Consider the following 19444-nt stretch of genomic DNA (forward strand, 5'->3'; position numbering starts at 1 on the left):
TGGGGACAGCCCAAGTCATATTCCATAACTAAAATCCACAGTCTCCAGTCAAATAAAATCAGTAGTTAAGATACCCAATTACAAAGACAAATTCCAGTTTTCAATTAACATCTAAAGTCTTTAACATCCGCAAGGGAAATTAGTGTCTAGTTATCCACATGGTTCTCCAAATATTGAGCGACCTAGACAGTACTGCAAAGGAATGATTTGGAAGAGGATATTAAATAGATTTACATTATGTTGGTAATTAGGATAGAAGTGAAATGCTTGTAAAAAATAAAGTTACAGAATTTACTTCTGAATGCACTGAAATGTGAGCTGTGTGTATCTAGATACTGCATTCTGCAACAGGACTGCACCTGCTATAACTCTTAAGTCTGAATTGCAAACACAGGATTGACGCCGGCGCGAGCCGGGTCTACGGCACCGTGACGTGGAAGGGGCTGCCGGGGATGTGCTCGTTGCCCCACTTCACCGCCAGCACGTAGTCACCCTTTTCCTTGACGACGTATGTTACGTTGTACTGATGGTTCCCCAAATGCTTCACGGACACCTCCTCGCACGGTATTGTAGGCCCATGGACACCAACTAACAACATGTTGGAACCTATGGCACAGTAAGAGATCGTTAGCACTCGTAAGCTTAAACAAACAGATATAGAGCCAATATTATGGTACAGTGATAATACAAGGAATTTATTGTTTTACTGTACAGTGCACAAAGTGGCAGCCTGAAGTGTGCTAAGTTGGTGTAAGAGGGAATATTACTTTAAAATCTTCAGCCTCACTGAGGCAAGGGTTTATCTGTGCACCTCACCAGAGCCAACACGCTACCGCTATCTACCCAGAGCGCAGGGGAGAGCAGCACTGTCCATCAACGCTGGCACTGCCTCTCCAGGGCTGCTTTAGCAGTCACTGCTCCAGACCACTGGGTAACGTGGCCTGGGATTCACCAGCCGCTTGCAGGGGATGATCCCGCTGTGTCCCGCTCTGCTCTCACCTGGCCCACGTGAGTCCCTCGGGGAGGGCCTGGCACCTCCACAGCCGCTGCACCAGGGCTGGGCTGGTGAGCACCGGGCAGCATTTACAGTTGTTTAGAATCAGGTCAAAAACCCAAGTCTCCAAATCTTAACTCTACAAAATGCCTCATTACAAGAACTCAGGTCTGAGTGTTTCCGAGGGCTCACGTTAGTACCTGGCTGTCAGCTCAAAGCCTTGTTCTCTTTCTTTCTTAAAGCAGAGTCTGTCACTAAGTGAAAGCTGTTTCAGAGCAAAAAATGTGCAGCTAGACCCCCACAGTCTAAAGCTGGTTTTAAGAGGGAATTCCTATACTCATACCTGCTTTGCTGCAGTCCACAGAAAAGGTGCTTTTCTGCCCCACAAAAGCCTTTGAGAGCCCCGCTCCTCTGGACACCACCTTGCTGGCATCCGAGGTGGATTTTGGAATGGCGCTGTAGCAAGTTTCCGTGGACGACCTCGTCACCGACTCCACCATGATGGAAGACGTTTCGCTTGCGCTGCCTGGGCTAACCAGGCGCTGTCCTGGAGAGAGGAAAGTTTCAGACCTTCGGACTCACCCCATCAGAAAGGCAGTTAACGAGAAACCCCCCTAACATTTAACATGCCAGTGTTATGATGCATTTTAAGTGAGAGAAGCAATTTGCTACTTCTGCATTTGAGCTAACATCTTCCAGGAACTCTCCAACGATCCCACCCCAGAACCCTTAAACACCCAGAGACATTGAGAGGTTAAAGGACCACAGGAGCTTCAGGATTCATTAAGCAAAGCTAGCTGCTTGAGAAGAGTTAATTGGGCTCCAATCACCAAGTGCCCCAAATGACTTGAGTTGGCAGAAAAGCAGGTGCAATTTTGCAACACCCCTTTTTGAAAGCAGAGCACATCCAAGGCCACTGCCACGACCACCACCACGCCGAAGCACCGGGGCACCTCCTGCTAGCTACGGGCAGTGCTGGGGATACCGCCCGCCCGGGCTGCAACACAGCAGCCGACAGAGAAAGAGCTTCCACGTGTGGAACCAGCCTTCCCGTTGTCTGAAAGCCCTCCAGACACTGCTAGTCCCTTTGATTAGGTCACAACCACATCAAAGAGGCAGAATCAGGGGCATTGTTTGTACTACAAAAGCCAATGTTTAGGGCTTGGGGGCAGTGAGGAAGCAAGCCATGTTTCACCGTGGACAGTGCGAATCCTGGAGGTAGTTCAAGATTTAGGACTTCCCCGTGAAGCACCTTTGTGGCCCTTCACAGAGACGAGCCCACGAGACTAACGCTCCTGCAGGCATTTCCCTTGCTCCGAGACACGAGCCCTCATCTAGGACTTGCAGGAAGGGGGCAAGAACATTTTCTCTCAGGGTCTCTGGGCACCTAAGCTCAAATGCCAGGGTTTCTCCCAGGGGCATATCTGCCAAACGACACAAGCTGCTTTAGGCATACAGTAAATACTGGTTAGCTCTTTACCTGTAACCTTTGCCTTGAAGGGGCTGCCCACTATGTGGTTAGGTCCACCATATTTAATTCCAATTAAATAGTTTCCTGGAGCCATGGGTGTGTACATGACTTTGTAACCTTCTGGAGCCTCCTGGCAGTCCATTTTCACCTTTGATGGCCCTTCAATTGTAACAGAGAGGGTACCTGGACCAGCCTTGGTCGTGTTTATGAAAAACTCCGACTGTAATCCTAGAAAGACGTAGCATAGTAAGACACACTCTTCCTTACACCCGCTCGTTATAAAATAACCCTGAATTATTAAACAGGAACTCGTGATTCAAGGCAAGATTAGGTGACAGCCCAGGGAGTACTCTGTGCCCAAATCTGCATTCGATGTGGGGCAGCTTCACCCTGGCCTCCCTGTGCAGGAGGCTGCCCAAATCCAGAAGCTCTGGCAGCTGCTCAATCAGGAGACCAGCTTAGACAGAAAAGAACCAAACTCTGCAAATGAGAGCCTTTTTCCTGGGATTTGGAGCCTTGGTGCAGCCTCCCCCATGGCTGAGCTCTGGGAGGTTCAGAGGCTTCTCCCTGAATGGCTCATAAATCAGCCACGGACCCACAAGAAAGCAGCAGACACAGACGGGGTAGAGTCTTTGGAGGAGCTCTTGGAGGACACGGGTGTCTGAACTGCTCTGGAACAACACTCCGAGCACTTTGTGGAAACAAAAGCTCGTTTAATTGCAGCATCTGGTTAGCATAGCTGAATTATGGCTGCTAATGCCTAGCCAATGACACCATGCCAGCAACACAAGAAAAATTTAAGTAAGGCTTTCAGTCCCCAGATAATTTACTGTCAAGTCCTGGCTGCAAATACTTATCTTAGGGCTTTTGTATGAGACACTGCTGAGCAAGAATGAATGCTCAAGCTCAGTAAAAAAGGAGCCAGTTACAGGAAAGTTTACTAAAGCCGAGTCTGAAGCCCATATATATATGTATATATATGAAACGTGGTGATAAACTGCAAGAGGTTCTTGTCTTTCCACCCGCAACGCTGCCGTGTTGCGGTGCTGGAGGAAGCCAGCTCTGATACGGGATCGTCCGTTTACCACGGAACCGGGAAGGACTGGCCACGCTGGGGCTGTGACCCCCTTCGCCCCCATTCCTCCCTAGCAAAAGGTTACACAAATCCATCGGAAACAGCGGGAAGGTTAATGTCCAAACCAGCAAATTCACGGATTCGCCATAAAGGCCCTTGCTCGGAATTGGCAGCGGGGCCGGGGCGCGGGGGACGGCCCCGGCCCCCGACACGGCCTCATTGTGCGGCCGGGCTCCCAGGGCACCCGGCAAGGGGCACAGAGCCCCTTCCCTGAGGTTAGCCAGGCTATTTGGAGAAAAAACAACCCTGAGCACCTTTATAGAGGGAGAAAAACTCCCCCCTGCCATTCCCTGGTGCATCCGTGGCTGCTATTAATGGGGGCTTTTGTTTCCACCTAATAAAGCAGCCCAAACTATAATGTCTTTATTCTATACAGCACAGCCACAGTTTTCCAAATCCAGGGGGTTGGTTTCTCCAGAACAGCAGTAGCTTTGGTTGAATAGCTGCTGCATTTCTTTTTTTCCAGGGAAAAAAAGGGGTAAAATAAAACACACGGTTTAGAAGAAAGTAGGTAGGATAAAAGGAATGGGCTATCATTGTGCACATCAAAGGGGGAAAAAAAAAAAAAACACTTTTCCATTCAACAGCATGTGTGGCCCGTTTAAGCAAGAATTTTAGAAAAATAAAAGTGCATGTCCTGCAATGCTTTTGTATTTTCTCACAAATGCCAAAATCTTACAAATGAAAAAAATTACATTCTTGAGATGAGAACTGTCAAATAGGACAGCCAAAGCAGTTAAATAGGTGTCAGGCTTCCAAGAAGAGTCAGTATTTATGCAGCATCTGAGGCAAGTATAAAACACTTCAAATGAAGCACAATCCACCACATCCCCTAATTTTACACACTGAATTAAATTTAACTTGCAACTTCTCAGAGGCTCCTGCACCCCCACTGCCAAGCTAAGGGGGACCTGCTATCGAGAGAATTATCTGGGGACACAAGTTACAGCTCAGGGCTGCCAGCATGGGCCACAGCAGATACACCAGCTCACAGCCAGCTCAGGAACTGCCCTCACTGCAGAGGGAAAGTTTCTCAACACCCTGGTTTACTATTACTGCTCATTACCAAGTGTGCAGACGGAAAGAAAGAGAGAAAAATAAAGCCTATTGATCGACTTTGTCCCCCCTCGGCTTTACGAGCTCTGGGGCACACATGCACTGCGGGCACCAACTTGCTCTCCAGATGCTACGTAATTCTCCAAAGCCTCCATCCTTTGCAGCCTCCGCGTGTGCGAGCTGTGCACAAGGAAGGGAGCCAAAGCTTTTCCAGAGCTCTCGGGACCACCTAAGCTGAGCTACACTAATTGGCAGGGATTCGTGGCCGAGCTGCTACCCAGTTCATGTGAACTCTTGCTGCAGTTGCTGGTGCGCAGAGGTTTTAGTCCATTACGGGTCAGCATAGCCTGTAGACCTGCTAATCGCTGGTTACGTGAATTCAGGAGCATGCGAGAGCACAACATTAGCCTCCACCCAAGATGGCAAAGAGTCTGTGTTAGTTCAGCTGCCTCAGCGGGAAAAGCCATGTAAAAATATGCCTGGAAACAGCTCCTGGCTCTTTGGGAAAGCAGAGAGGTTGCAGGAGAGCCGCACAAGCAGCGTTACCCGTGGTGCCGCTCTCCAGGCCGGGGCCGTAGGCCGTGACGAGCGCGGGGTTGCCCGCCTGGCCGGGCTCGCCAACGCGCACCTTGAAGGGGCTGCCCACCACGTGGCTGCCGTTGAACTTCACGTCGATGGAGTGGATGCCGTTCTCGTGGGGGATGAACCGCACCGCGTACTTATCTGAAAGAGAAAGGGGGCTTTGCTGGTGTTGCGGGGTGGCACCAAAGAAATTGAACGCAACTTCTCTTTTTTCTTTTTTTCAGACAAGCCAAGAAAGGCTTCCATGATTTTTGACAGCTCAAGCAAACACAGCTAGACACATTACTAAGTCACACTTAAGGAGGAAAAACGTTATTTATGACAGGAGGTGCCATGGATTCCATTTTCACCTTGTCCTCTAAGAGCTGGTCTCAGCTGTCATCTAGTCTCCAGCTGGAGCTTTGCTTCCTCACGTACAGACTAAAACCGACGGCTCGGTCGCAGCCCAGCCTGTTAGTGCAGCACTAACTGTGCTCAGGCCTTCTCTAGGGAAGCAGCTCGTACAAAGCCAGCCAAAACTAACAGAGGGCTGCTGGCACTCCTCTGGCACCACAGAAATTGCACCTTTATTTGAGAGTCATTTAGCAATTTGCTGATATTTAACTTTTTTGTTGCACGTTAACCCAAAGGAGTGAGTGACCTTCCCCCGCTGAACAGTGGCTAGACTGGCACGGTACAAACAGTAATTCATTCAGGCTTCAAATTAAAACAAAAAGCTCATTCCTGAAACAGGTGCTGACCTTTCTGTAGTGTTTGCTTATATGCAGTTGCCTTGGCATTTCGAATGAAGGAGTGAGTGCAAGTTAAAAATAAACTCCTAGTTAAAGATGGAAGCAAAGCTTCGAGTAATGGGCTTCTTCAGTGGCTAAATTCAATGGCCACATCATGTTTCACCTCCTTCATTTGTGAATAATATCACTACACCTTCATCAGCAAGCCAAGATTTTATGCAAAACCCTTCAGACTTTCCCCTTAAGTGTCAGTATCTTACACAGGCTGGGGCTCGGTCACTTAATTAACCATCCAGGAAACACACGCACACAAAGCTGCCTGTACAGCTCTTCCTGAAGCTGTTGACAACACTATTTGCCCAGGAAGGTGTGCATTCCTTTCACATGCTTTCCACAAGCCAAAGGGCCCAAACCCGCGGGCCGTGCGGCGGGAAGGCCGTTCCGAGGCGGCCCCGTTGGTGCTGACGAGCGCTGGCGTCTCACCTGGCTCCAGCTCAGACACGTGGCACTCCTCGACAGCTCCGGAAGGGCTGTGGACTTTAGCATCAATCTTGCCCTTTGCCCCGTTCAGCCGTATGGCAAAGGACGCTGGCTGATTAACTTTTAATCCCGACTCCTGAGAACGCAACAGTCAGATTAACAAATTTAAACTTTCATTTCAGACAGTGCAAGGTTTGTGGCAGGGAAATAACCACTTCAACACAGATTTTTACATTTTGAGAAAAGAGGTACAACTGTGATTTGAATTAACTCCTAAATCAGCAACAGCTTAGACAGGTCTCTTGCTCTTACTAAGAGTGGCAGATTTAAGACCCACTGACACGCATTGGGCCAATTTTTTCCATTGTTTCCAGAAGAGTTTCCAGAAGCCGGGTGATGCTCTGCCAAGCCGAGAGAAGGCAGGTTTACAAGACTAGTTGCCCATTATCACTGAGGTTAGAGACCCCTGGATTTAGGTACTTGATTTAAAGGATGTTTAAGCTTTAGTTCCATTTTTAGCCCGTTCATTCATTCCAGATTCATTCAGGGGAAAAGCCTCTGATAATCCAGTTGTCTGAAAGAGTAATAGGCATGTTTATATTTGCCACAAGAGGCTACATTTAGAAAGCCACCACAAGATGTCTTGAAATGAGAAAGTAATTTAAAACATGAAACCAGATGTTGCTGGGCCGTCAGACCATCAGTGCGGCACGAGGACGGGTCAGCTCAGCAACGGGCATCGCAACTCGAGTGGCTCCCCCAGCCCCTCAGCACCAAGGTTTTGTGCTGAACATACTTTACCTGATATCATTTGCAACCAAGTCCTGAAGAGGAAAATAAATGCAACTGAGTAGAACTGAGGTACAATATATAAAGCACATCCCTGCTGCAAGTTTAGTGGAGACTGATGCTGCACACCAGTCTCCTTTACAGAGCACTCAGCTTTATCTGCCTCTCCAGGTCTTAGTTGAAGTAAGTATTCCTGTCAAAGAGTCTTTAAATGAAACACAAGAGAAACATCAATACCACAGTGACTAATTAACGCCCTTGTAACTCCTTGCTTAGAGGACTTGGAGAAGATACTATCAGATCAGGCTGTCATGATTCATTTACACAGCCAAAGTGGAGGAGTCCTGAGCCCTGGCAAAGTTAATCTGTGGCAGGCATGCATCAGAAAGGGACACATTGGAAAAAAAAAATGCTAATTGCTTATCACTACTTAATGAGGACTGAGGCACAGTATATTTAGACATGGATTCTCAGTCTTAGATCCAAGTTTCTGGCTTTGGAGGTTTAAGTCAGGCCTTTAATGTTACTTGTACTTTAATACAAGTAAACCACACAAAGAAAAATAAATTGGCAAGATTAACAGATGAGCCCAGACTAGCTACAAAGCTGGAATTCACTCCTAGAGATTTGCTACTGTGCATGATTTATCTGAGCTGCAAGGCTGTGGTTTTGTGACGCCAGCCAGAGCGAGCTTTTGCCCTGACTTCACTCTGGGGTCCTGTCTATCTGCCCACACAAATTCTCAAGCAAGGCTGAAGTAACATCCTCACCAAGTTGGCCTACGCCGTCTTGCCTGTGGAACTGCAGCTTTTAAGCCTGCACTTACAGCCAGCAGAGTAACTCAACTTGACAGCATGATCACTGCTTGTTCTTGTTACTGCATGGGTTCTGGGCTGGCCTCCCCTAGCCAAGCGAAACCAAGCAAGCTTCAGAGGCAACACTGCTGCTTCAGTACTGTTTCTAGAGCCACTTATTCTAAATTCCCAAATGTTATCACCTTGAATACTACCTAGATTTCCACCTCCTCTGAAAAGCAGCATCTCCATGAGCCCAAGTTACTCATTCTGACTGCTGTCAAGGGGCTCTAAGGAAAAAAAAAAACCTCTGTGTGCAATTTGAACTTCAAAAGAGAGGCATCGACCAAGGCAATGCTAGAAAGGGTAACTGTTTTGGTCTCAGAGAACAAGGACGAAATCAGTCTGTGTGGTAAGTTCTGAAGATGTTTCCTTATGTCTCACCTGAAGGCTAGTGACAGTGAGTCTGCGAGCATCGTCCGACGGGGCAATGACAGGAACCAGGTAGGGGCTTTCTGGAATGTGCTCATCATTGAACTTTATGGAGACCTCATAGTTGCCTGGGAGAAAAAAAGACAAAGCATTGAATTTCCTTTGTTTCCTTGAAAGAGACTATCTGTGTTACTTCAGTACAGTTGGGTTTTGGTACATACCTGGCTCTTGAACTATGTATGACACACCACAAGATCCATCTTTATGGTCCTCAAAGGCAATTTCTGCTTTACTTGGGCCTTCTACAGCAATAGACAGTCCTCCAGCTCCAGCTTCTCTTGTCCATATACTGAATTCGGCTGTTGAAGCATTTGAGAGTGCACACAAGTTAAAGTTTGCTGCTGTTGGTTTCAGCTACTTCTTAACAGAAGTGTGTAGCATTCCCAACTACAGTGCTTGAAAAATGGTACCTTGTACCGTGATTTGGGGATAAAACACACAGCAGTTCCTCCATGAGGTTTGTATTAGCCTTGAACTACTATATAGCACGTTATAACTCCACGCTCATCTTGTTAGAGCTTTTAGTTTCCTAACTGTGTTTCCTGACTTCTCTATGCAATGCACCAATAGTATTTCCTAAGTCTGTCTTTCTCCACCAAGCATCACACAGCCTGGTGTGACAGCAGTGTTACATGAAGTCCTCAAAAGAGAGGTTTTTCCAACGGCCATCAGGAAACAAGGCATCTGCATAGCAGATCTGGAGGGCATTTGAGTCAACCGAGAGCACAGGACTCACCTGGGATGCCGGTCTCGCCACGCTCGAGCCCCGGGCCGCCAGCTCTGACTTTATGGGCTCCCCCCTCGCCAAGGGGCCCCACGGTGAACTGGAAGGGGCTGCCTGGCACCGGCTGCCCTCTGTACTTGACATCCACAGTGTGGACCCCCATTTCTTGGGGCACAAAGCGGACGCAGTAGGTGTTTTTGTCGGCTTCTACTATTTCTGCATCAGAGGTTCTTCCAGAAGGACTAGTTACCTGGGCTGTCATATCCCTGCAATCAATTTCTAACAAGAGAAAAAACAAAGATTAGCAATCCCTAAAGCAACGAAGTCACGTACACACAACATGGATCTCCAGGCTAAAGGAAGCTTTAGCTTCCATCCCTGTTGGGCAGGTCTGAATCACAGATCTCAAGGCTTTATTTTACCTGTCACAAGGCCAATATAAGCTGGCAGTGCTGCCCAGCGGCTCCTTGCCCTTCCTCTCTACCAGATGCCATCCCTAACCTCTTGCTGGCAACATTTGCACAACCTTTAAAGCTATTTCCTCTAGAAACACTGGACTGCAGTAAGAGTCTGTGTATACTGGGAAGCAGCAGAGGAAGGATGAAAACATCTTTGGGTGCCAGTGCCAACTTAAACTAATCATGTAGCTACAGCATTTGCCATTTATATTTGATTATTCAGAGCAGCAGATTGCAGACAGCATCTATTAGAGATCGCCAATAATAAAATGAAAGAACTGCTTGAAACTGCTTGTGCAAGTAATATATTTGTTCATAGCAACCCTGAGTCCCCAGCATAATACAGTAGATATTAAGGTTGATACAAAAGCTTTCTATTGGGAGCATGTTGCTTCAGGACAGCTGGGTAATCTCCACCTCCTGAGAATTCAGATTTCCCTTATTTGTGGGAAGTTGGTATCTGAATGTTTATTTAGGCAGCCTGGAATTGCTAATACACCGTTTTATGTAATTTTGAAGTTTTGCTCATATGAAGTTTTGCTCATAACTAAAAATGAACCTGTGCTGTTCAATGCAGAGGACATGCTTCATCCCCACAGCATGAGTGCTCTGCGTAGCTCTGGACCCTAAAAGACAGGCTCAGCTCCCAGCAACAAATGTCCAACCACAGCAGAACATGCTGGATCTTTTGACCGAGCCTGTCGCTTGTCCTTCAATACCAACATGCTGCAAAACTGATATAGAGGTGGCACAGTTTCTCCAGACAGAACGCCTCCATGCTTCAAATAACTAAGAAGATAATAACAATAATTTTAAAAGGGAAGAGATGCAGCAAAGAGGGTCAATGCAGCAGAGATGACAGAACAGGCACGTAGGTGCTAGTTTGAATTCTAACCCAGATGCCTCCTGCCTGACCAGTTACAGCTTAGCAAGTGCTGAAGAGACAGATGAAAGGGTTGGGTATGTGCAGCCAGCTAAGACTGGCCTACATGATTCACATTTGCCAGGCAGCAATACAAACACTTAAAAGCCAAGCTGATGATCTTAAAACCCTGGAGACAGGATGAGCTGTACAGCCCATTCTCCAGCTTGGTGTACACAGAACAGATTAAAGCCTTCCTGATGTTTATTTCTCCTTATGTTAAGCATTGTTACGCTTATTTTTAGCATTTCAAAGAGATCACACTATCAGTATTTCTTTCCTAAACTGTCTTGATATGAGGATGGCTTAACACGGCTTCCAGTGCTTCAGGTACACCCACACCATGCAAGCACAACAGCAAGTGAATGGTTACAGGGAAAGGATGTTGCTCACCTGGAATTTTTAAGTTCAGGTCACATATGCTTCCAACTGTTGCAACGGAGGGAGCCCGTCTTGTTCGTGTGATACTCTCCTTAACTCTTCCTTCCCCACTTATCTTCACAGTAAATGGGCTGCCTGTAAGTAGCACAGTGAGTCATTCTTCTCCTATGGCCTCTACATACACCACATCAAGGAGAGGACTGAAAGTTTCCTCCAACTTCCAGTATACCACAGTGGAAGTTCTAGAGCCAATTTAACGTCAAGTCCAAGTGAAATGTGCCTATGCAACCTAAACAGTTTTGGATGCTTGCCTCTTTCGGAGCATCCTGGTTGAACCTTCCTGAGTCTTTGGGACACATGACCAGAGACATATTGCAAAGGCCACCTGCAGTCCCACTGTGCTGACGAGCATCAGGGTGACTTCTGTTGTATGAGGCAGCAAGCTGTCAACACGCCTCTGCTTACCTGGAATATGCTCATCTGCAAACTTCGTGGATACAATGTACACGCCAGGAACAGTTGGGAAATAAGACACTTTGCAAGTTCCATCTTCTAGGTCTTCCGTTTGGATATCTACCTTGCTGGGTCCTTCAACTGCCAGCGAGATCCCACCGTAACCTACAAGACAGATAAGTTAACATCAAATTTCCATAGTGATATTACAAGTTTGACACAAAATAGTCTAAATCCAGAGCAGCAGCTAGTCATCGATTTTGCTTCAGACTGGGGACACAGGAGTTGCTTTATGTCTTAAAGAAGTTTCTGCAGTCATATCGGCCAGATCACATTTAAAGCACAGGATACATTCAGCTCCTAAAATGCTCTAACCATATCCCTTTTACGCCATTAAGGCTGAAATATTAGTTTCAAAGACTACAGCCAAGGTTCCCCATCAAAGCAACAGGTTCCTCATTTCTGTCCTGCTGTACACATTGATGCTGGAGTCAGCACTGCCAAGTAAAAAGACAAGTTTCTTTAGGCACTTCAGGGCTGGTCCCTGTTGGCTGTAAAGGAAGACACTGACCAAGAAAATATGAATCATTTCGGGAGTTAATGGCACTGTTAAATTAATAACTGAGAATAATGACAGTCCATGCTTAGTGCACATTTTGCATTACATCAATCGCTTTACAGCTTGTGACCTGGTGGATGGCACACTGAGGAAGGGAAGTGGCTGAGTTACACCCACTGCCAAAAAAAGGGCAGCAGCAGCACAGAGCAGCACTGGCCTCCCTGAGAGAGCGACTGCACCTCAAAGCATCACAGGCCCTTGGCAAGGAGCTCACCTGCGTCTCTCGTGTCGACAATGAAGTCGCACATCTCAAAGGTGCGTCCTTCTACCAAGCCACGTCCAAAAACTCTTGCTCGTCTAGCATCTCCTATCTCGGATTGGACTACCATGATTGTTACAGGACTGTTTGGTACGTGGCTCCCATTTTTCTTGATGCTTACCAGATGTTCTCCCACTTCTCGTGGGATGAACGAGATACCTGCAAAACAGAAACATGGCAAACTTTTGCATCTTTCATGCATGCTATATGCGATTAAAAAGCCTTTTTCTGCACCAAGAAATGAAATACTGAAAAACACTCTTTACACATGTTGAAGTGTCGTTATCAAATGAGCCAGAAAACCATTTCCATATGCTGACAAGAAAGCACTTCCATTGTAACTCAACCTGTCAAACAACCTACCACAATGGTTCAGTTTTCATGCTCTGTCTTTGGCTAACAATATCGACTATCAACAACCACTTGATTCAACAACACTCTTCCAGGAAGGTGCAAGGAAGCAGCAACTCATTTAACACAGCAAAGTGGAGTAGAGGCTCTTACACCGATCTCGTACTGACACTGTCAGAACTTACCGATGTGGTTATTGGGCAGCCTCTTCAGAAGACACGGTTCGTCACGGCCTGATGGGGCTTTAATGCTAGCTGTTAGGAGACTGAGATCAGTCTCGTTAATGTCCAATAAAAAGTCAGCAGCAGAACCAAGCTTAACTTGGGACCGCCTTCTGCTATCATCTGTAGAAACAAAGAGAAAATATTGCCAGTTTAAGTGTAGAACGAGCCGGAGGACTTCACGTTCCTGACACAAACCAGGTCCCCGCTCTAGCGGAGGTGAACACCCATTCTGAGGTGATCCCAGAGGTTCACACTTCACACCTGTGATCTTGGCTGTGAACGGACTGCCTGGGATGTGCTTGTCGTTGTACTTGACTAGTATGCTGTAGTCCCCAGGCAGCGTAGGCAGGTAGGTGACTGTGCACGTTCCATCTTTGTTATCAATGCAGCTAATCTCTGCTTTGGAAGGTCCTTCAATAGCCAAATCCAGTCCACCTAGGACACACAGAGAAGAGCACTTCTAGAAAACTTCAAGCACTGCAAGACTGAGGGGTTTTAAAGAGGAAAGAGGAAATATCTCTACCTGTACTGAAAACACAGCTCAGATGTACACTTTCAGAGGATAGCAACAAAGAGTTCAGGGCAATCTGCAAGGCTATAACTCTATTTAATCTGTTAGATTTACTTAACAGTGATTCCAGATGCAGTTATCTTCCACTGAATCTAAGCTACCGTCATTTTAAGGCTAATTGAAATGCATCTCTTATACACTGTGCCCCATCTGATTCTGCTTCTCTCAGGAAGAAGTAGTAAAACCGTTTTTATTGCACAGAAGTTACAGCTTGATGAAATCGATTTGCCTGATATTTACGCACGTCATTATTTGTATCCGCAGATTCACAGTTGGACAAATGAATGCAAGTCATGCTCCCAGTTGAGGCATGCTGTGCTTCTAAGAAGCTTTTAGTTTAGGGTAGAACAGGTTTAAAGGAGAAACTTACCCTCTCCTGCATCTTCCGTGACGATGGTAAAGGTTGCTGGTTTATTGGCAACCCCATAAATGAGGCCAGGCCCGTAGGCAGACACACTCCCACTGTTTGGATAATTCACATAAAATTGCAGAGGGCTCTCTAAAGGGGGAAAAAAAAGAGTCCCTTTAAGGATGAGTGGCCTGGACTACAAGAACAAAACATACTCTTGGTTCCTCCAACTGAACCAAATCTTACACTCATTGAGATATATACATCTATATATATATATATATATATGTGTGTGTGTGTGTGTATAATCAGCCTACTTTAAGCAGCGCTGAGGGCATTTTGCCTCCTGCCCACACTCCTCCTTTGCAGCTGCACCTTTCTGCACTTTGTCCCAGCGCGCTTTGATAACCATGGGGCAGCCTGAGGCTTGAGGAAAGGGGGAGCTTCAGCTAGAGAGTTAAGGGAGCTGGTGATTTAAGGACAGAGAAGAGAAAAGGAATGAAAGGCAGTAGTTTGTTAAAAAGCAGCCAGTAAGAAAGTAAGATTACAGCATGGCATGCGTGTGTTTTGTTTTATTGCAATGAGATGGAAAAAGACGATAGTATTTCAGCCATTTAGCCCTTCCCACAGATTGTAGCTTCCAGGCCAATGCAGTTTTAAGGATAAACATATACTATAACTAATAGTTTTGCTGAGCACTAGGGCAGTAAATTCCAACCCGAGAAAAAAATGGTAGTTTGAAAATTGTATGTTTCTTCTTCATAACAAAATGCCACAAAAGCTAGTTTCCAAAACCAAAACCCATTTTAAGCCTGGCTGGTACTATTAAACCACACTGGAAGCTCACATGTGCCTGCACTTACGCCTTTGCTTTCCTTCTCTCTGGACTGCTTGCAGATGAACTCTTGCTGGATGGTAAGCTCTCCTACACATCTTTTACTGCAATTCATACAACTAAGCTATAGAAATCTTAGCAGGGAAAAGATGCATTGGCAGGACACTCAGATTTTTACACCACTTGTTTTGTCAGACTCACCTGGGATGTGCTTTCCCATGTATTTGATGTGCATTTCATGCAGTCCAACTTCCGTGGGAGCATACCTCACCGTTACTGTGCCATCCTTGTTATCCACAATGTCTGGGGTATCAGTCTTTCCAGAAGGCATGTGTACCTCCCCTGCAAAAAGCAACGAGCATTACATAAGTGAGAAACTGCCTGCTTCTCCTCTCCCACCCACAAAGGCTTGTCTAGCCATTTTAAACACACACATTTCCAATTGTTAAATTACTTACCCACAGGCATAAATAGGAGACTAATGGGAACACTAAACAGACATGTTTTCAACTGGAGCTACATGAATGCAGCGCAGTGGTAGACATCTGGCAAACAGTCCTGTGACCCCGCAAACCCCTCAGCCCTGACACTTCAATGGCATGCCCCAAGAAACTTCTGCACCTCCTGGTCAGACGCTGCCTCCCGCAGCTCTTTGGAAAAGGAGAGACTGGAGTCGCTCCAGCAGGGCCGGAGAGGAGACGCAGGGTGGGTTTGCTGAGCTAGAGAGCAAGAGGCCAGAGCAGCCCCAGCCGGGCAGGGGTTCAGCACGACTGAGCGGGATGAGGCTGATCAGTGCTACCAGGGTGACACACTCAGCCGCCAGACCTGTAGAAAAGGGGCCAACTGTTCTGAACAAGACACCTGATAAGGATGCAGGATTAAGCTGCTTTGCAGCATCTGCACAGAATGAATACAAAGCTATCAAGGAGGTACACAGCGGCTCTGGAGGGAATAAGGCAGCAACGGGTCCTACAGGGAAGCAGTTAATAACCAGGCATGTAGGACCATGGCAACACCAAGAACATCCTCATTTAACTCAAACCATCAAGGGGTGTATCTTGCTTACCCTCAGCGGGTGCCGCTTGATGTGTAACTAAACAACAAGTTACTGACGTGATACAATTCCCCTCCACACTGTATGGTCTGGACCACACAGACTGCTAGTTGCAAAGGCACAAACTCGCTTACGGAAAGCAAAGCCTCTCGAGAGGCTATGCATACTGCAGATACCTGTTATTTCTCCTTTCCTGACAGCAAAAGGAATAACCATATCAAAGGGCCTGAATCCCATGCCATTCATGTCTCCAACCGGGACGTAAGCCTCTTCCGTGACCTAAAGGAAGCAAAAAGACCTGTCACTTTGTACCCAAGGGCAAATACAAACTAGCTGAGCTCTGAGCAGGACTGACTCCGCTTTGAGTAAAAGCAGGACAGAGTGTGCGTGATTATTGCAGTCAATCAGCTGTAGGACTGTGCCCAACTAGACCACCGTCCAGTCAAGCTTCCCCACAGAATGCCACAGTGCAGAGCAGGGAAAATCAAGTGTGACATGAATGGGAGACATGCTGGAAAAAAGCTGAGGGATAAAAATGTAACACAAGAAAATAGAAGGCAATGTAGCACACACAGGACCCAAAATGGCTCCATCTGAAAGGATTTAGTTGCTTAAGGCCTGGAAGAGAAAGTGATTTTGAATGTGGCAGAGTGATTGCAACACAAAATCGACAAAAAGAAATGAGTTTCACAATGCAACTCTGGACTCAAGACACTGTGCTATTTTACTGGGGAAACAAAGCAATGCAGTCAGGTTGTTTTTGCCAACACTAGACATTGCAGAAGTGGAAGCTGTAAATGTAATGATCCTTTTCATGTTTAAGGTGTTACGAGAGTTTATTTGGAGACTCCCTTCAAGCAGCAGAGAACAAACAGGTCTGAATCCCAAGAATGTTTGATCAAACACAAAGCGATGAATACAATGACCAGAAAGATCCAAGCAGTCCCCCAAAAGCAGGCTGTCATCTGAAATGGGACACAGATGGGGGAAGACGACTGAAAAATGTAAAAATTGTGTACCCAAGGGCGGAATCCGGGCGGCTCCGCGCCCACCGGCTCCTGCGACAGCGCTGCAGCAGCATCTGCATCTACAGCCTGGGCGGTGGTAAAGGCAGGTTAGCTGAGATGGCAGCACTGCAGGAGTTCCCACTTTGCAGAACACACAGTGCACAGCGCGTTCCCGAGCGGCGCTCCTCCCGCCACGCGTCCTTCCCCGCCGTCTCCGGGGAGGGGACACAGCCAGGTGACACGGCCAGCACACACCGAGCTCAGGGAAGCAGAGCCCAGGCAGAGTCGAGCTGCTCCTTACGGACTAGCTTAGTGTGGAAAGCGAGGACTCCAACCAAAGGTGCAAGTCCACAAGCACTAAATGTTGTGGGGCACGGGCTGGCGGGCAGGGAGCCCGACGGCTCCCGCAGGCTCCCGCTCCTCAGCGAGGAGGCCGGCCTGGCGATAGCCGCCGAGCTCTTCTGATTCACGCCTGGGACCGCGTTGCCAAGACGCCCGGTCTGTTTTCCCCCAGCGCAGCCTCCCTTCCCACCACACATGCCAGGACGATGACTTGCAAATTCTCCTCTCCCCCACTTAAAGCAACAATAGACGTCGGGGCTGGAGCCCGCAGGAGCGCGACCCGCGCGGGCCGGCACGGCAGGGCCCTTCCGCAGCCTGCGCCAACGCAAACCTCCGCAGCCAACAACTCGCTGGGAACGCGGGCAGAAACCTTCCCGTAAAGGAAAGGGGGACGGGAAACAGCAACGTTGCCGCTCCAGAGACCCAGCGCGGTGCAGACGCCGGTCAAACGCCGCGTTAGCCAGCGCGGAGCAGCGCGCGCGGCTGCCCGGGAGCAGGACGCCAGCCTCAGCAGGCCGCTTCCGTGGCGCTTCAAGCAGGCGCCCAGGGAGGAGGGTTTCTCCTGTTAGTGCTTGGAGAAGATGAAAGGCAGCTGGGAGGAGCAGCCGTGCCCAGTTGCTGTCCCGGTACCCGAGGCCATGAGGACTCATGGTCCTGGCACAGTCTGTGCCGGTGGTTTGCACCCACTGGGACCGAACCCTCCCTGCACACAGCACAAATGCAGCCGGGTGGTTCATGGCATGGGACACGCTCAAGGCTCAGTCGTGCTTACAAGACCAAGACTTGTTTCTCTACCAGGGAGCACCGTTCTTCACGGGCACTGTCCTGCTCTGGCTTACAGCAGTGCAGCTGCTATGTTTGGCTAGGCTGGCTCACGGCTCCAGGGCCTAACCCTGCTCTCAGCATCGCAGGCTGACGGGACATCACGCTGTGCCGCCCTTCACTGCATATCCAAGGCTCCTCAGAGGGTTTCTGCGAGCCCTCAGAGCATCTAGTTTGTTCCTGAAGGAGGTCTGGGTTTTCATTTTCTTTTTAAAAATGAAGCGTTGCTCTAAGGAAGTAATATAATTAGAAAAAGGAGGATTTAGCTATGACAGTTTAAATACTAGCAGCTGCGAAGGGTTTTTAAGGGTGAGCTAGCAACAGCCTGCTTCCCTGGGATCTGTCAGCAGACCCTTTCTTCCTTTAGGGTTAACATTATAAAGAGGGAAAAGTGAACAAATTGGAGAATCGTACCTGACAACAGATAATCAGTCTTCAAAGCTGATTACAATAACCCTTACGTCATTTAGAAAAAGAAATGCATGTTTAGGAAACAAAATATTTTGACCACAGATGCCACATTTTCATCTTTTGATGGCTTCTATCCCTCTAACTATCCTGCCTGCTCAAAATAAGCTCTAATAGTAAAAAGGATTCTTTAGCTCCTGTCATCTAATAAATATCCCAGGAAATACTTACACACAGAGACATTAAGCTATCACTAAATAAATGCGGAAGCAGGAATCCGAGTGGGCGGTATTTTGGGAGCAGAGCTGGCTTACCATGACAGTGAAAGGACTGTTGGGAATGTCCACCCCACCAAAGCGGACATAAATCACATAGGTTCCTGGTTTGGCAGCAGTGTAGAAGATATCGTAAGTCCCGTCTTCATTTTCAACCACATCTGCTTCCGCTTCTGTCCCATCTGGCGTCAGGACGGTGCACGTCACCTTCCCCTTCCCTGCTGATTTGGCATCTACTACAAAACCAACCTCCTCGCCAGTCTTCACGGTGGGTGCAATTCCAGGACCTAGAAGGCAATTTTCATTACAGAAACTGTTCAGAGTAGTTTCCTCAACCAAGCAGCTCGCGAGGCATCTGGAAAGCACCCCACCAGAAAGCCACTTCTGGAGACACAGAAACGTTTCTGGAGAAGCCGTTTGACAACGAGTGCCCCTCGCGCCCGTCAGCCCCAGCAAAGCCAGCGCCGCTGCGAGCGCCCGCAGACACAGCCGCCAGCTTGGCGTCTCCTCTTCCTCAGCACAACCAGGAAAGACGGGCAAGAGAGCAACAGAAAACACGAGAAGTTCAAAGAACGCCTTGCCATAACCCACACTGTTATTGGAACACCCCTTTATGCAGAGCCAAAGGGGCTCTGTCTTCTACTGCCATAGTGAGTGAACTACAGCTACTTCAAGACCCCCTGTGCAAATACCTACGCCTACATAACCCAGGAAAGGCACACCAGCAGTCACAACCACGTTTCCTCTTGCACTAGCCATGAATAATTTTCCACTGATTCACTAAGCATCCAAAGAAAATGAACCAATGCCCAAATCACAGCAACCAGCTCCAAGAGCAATGAGTTTAAATGAGAACTATCAAAATA

The 19444-nt window shown here is 47.7% G+C and overlaps 1 protein-coding gene across 3 annotated transcripts in view; it reads right to left on the reverse strand.

Moving 5' to 3' along the window:
• The window catches only part of FLNB (filamin B), a 72509-nt gene continuing 53065 nt past the window's right edge, over positions 1 to 19444 (reverse strand). For 2 of the 3 annotated variants that reach the window (XM_088534609.1, XM_088534610.1), the window contains 18 exons: positions 18618 to 18865; positions 16744 to 16818; positions 15901 to 16003; positions 14872 to 15012; positions 13857 to 13985; positions 13177 to 13350; positions 12877 to 13035; positions 12296 to 12499; positions 11475 to 11627; positions 11022 to 11144; positions 9261 to 9527; positions 8686 to 8823; positions 8477 to 8592; positions 6453 to 6585; positions 5203 to 5379; positions 2475 to 2693; positions 1338 to 1541; positions 1 to 606 (listed from right to left, as the gene is read on the reverse strand). In XM_088534609.1, the coding sequence (XP_088390735.1) occupies positions 419 to 606; positions 1338 to 1541; positions 2475 to 2693; positions 5203 to 5379; positions 6453 to 6585; positions 8477 to 8592; positions 8686 to 8823; positions 9261 to 9527; positions 11022 to 11144; positions 11475 to 11627; positions 12296 to 12499; positions 12877 to 13035; positions 13177 to 13350; positions 13857 to 13985; positions 14872 to 15012; positions 15901 to 16003; positions 16744 to 16818; positions 18618 to 18865 (2951 nt within the window). In that variant the 3' untranslated portion in view covers positions 1 to 418. The remainder of the gene's footprint in view (positions 607 to 1337; positions 1542 to 2474; positions 2694 to 5202; positions 5380 to 6452; positions 6586 to 8476; positions 8593 to 8685; positions 8824 to 9260; positions 9528 to 11021; positions 11145 to 11474; positions 11628 to 12295; positions 12500 to 12876; positions 13036 to 13176; positions 13351 to 13856; positions 13986 to 14871; positions 15013 to 15900; positions 16004 to 16743; positions 16819 to 18617; positions 18866 to 19444) is intronic. The other variant, XM_088534611.1, reaches the window with a different exon arrangement.

The sequence above is a fragment of the Tinamus guttatus genome, unplaced genomic scaffold (assembly GCF_059628265.1).
Source record: "Tinamus guttatus ecotype Peru unplaced genomic scaffold, ASM5962826v1 Tinamus_guttatus_pri_ptg000580l, whole genome shotgun sequence".
NCBI classification, from domain to species: Eukaryota; Metazoa; Chordata; class Aves; order Tinamiformes; family Tinamidae; genus Tinamus; species Tinamus guttatus.